Source organism: Ogataea angusta (genome assembly GCF_019207475.1).
Source record: "Ogataea angusta isolate 61-244 chromosome Unknown 61-244_NODE_2169_length_326_cov_85.044177, whole genome shotgun sequence".
NCBI lineage: Eukaryota > Fungi > Ascomycota > Pichiomycetes > Pichiales > Pichiaceae > Ogataea > Ogataea angusta.
The window spans coordinates 1-326 of NW_025065281.1; the positions used below are offsets into that span (position 1 = coordinate 1).

General features: G+C 43.6%; 1 protein-coding gene across 1 annotated transcript; it reads right to left on the bottom strand.

The window, feature by feature from the left end:
• On the bottom strand, positions 1–209 carry KL928_005444 (uncharacterized protein; the record flags this gene model as incomplete). Its single annotated transcript, XM_043206251.1, has 1 exon — positions 1–209. A coding segment is annotated over one exon (209 nt), but the record flags the coding sequence as incomplete, so codon positions are not given.
• Between the last annotated feature and the right edge of the window lie 117 nt (positions 210–326).

The following is a 326-nucleotide window of genomic DNA, read 5'->3' on the forward strand; positions in this document are numbered from 1 at the left end:
TCAGAGCCAGAAGGCGAAGGAGGTTCCAAACAAGGTACTGGTTCCTTGGGAATAATAGAGGTCGTAAGCAGGTGGGAATCTGTAATCGGACCGTAGGTAGGAGGAACCATGACTGGGACATGAGAGGACTGAGGCTTAAAATCTAAGGATGTATCTTGTTTGAATGGGAAACAAGTATCATCAAACCGCACTTGATCAGTCTCTTTCATTTTTAAAGTGTGGGGATCAATGAGCTGGAACGCTTTCCGTCGTTTACTATATCCAACAAAGATTAGTGGCGAGATAACAGAGGAAAACTTTGATGGACGCTCATGAGAATCAATAAG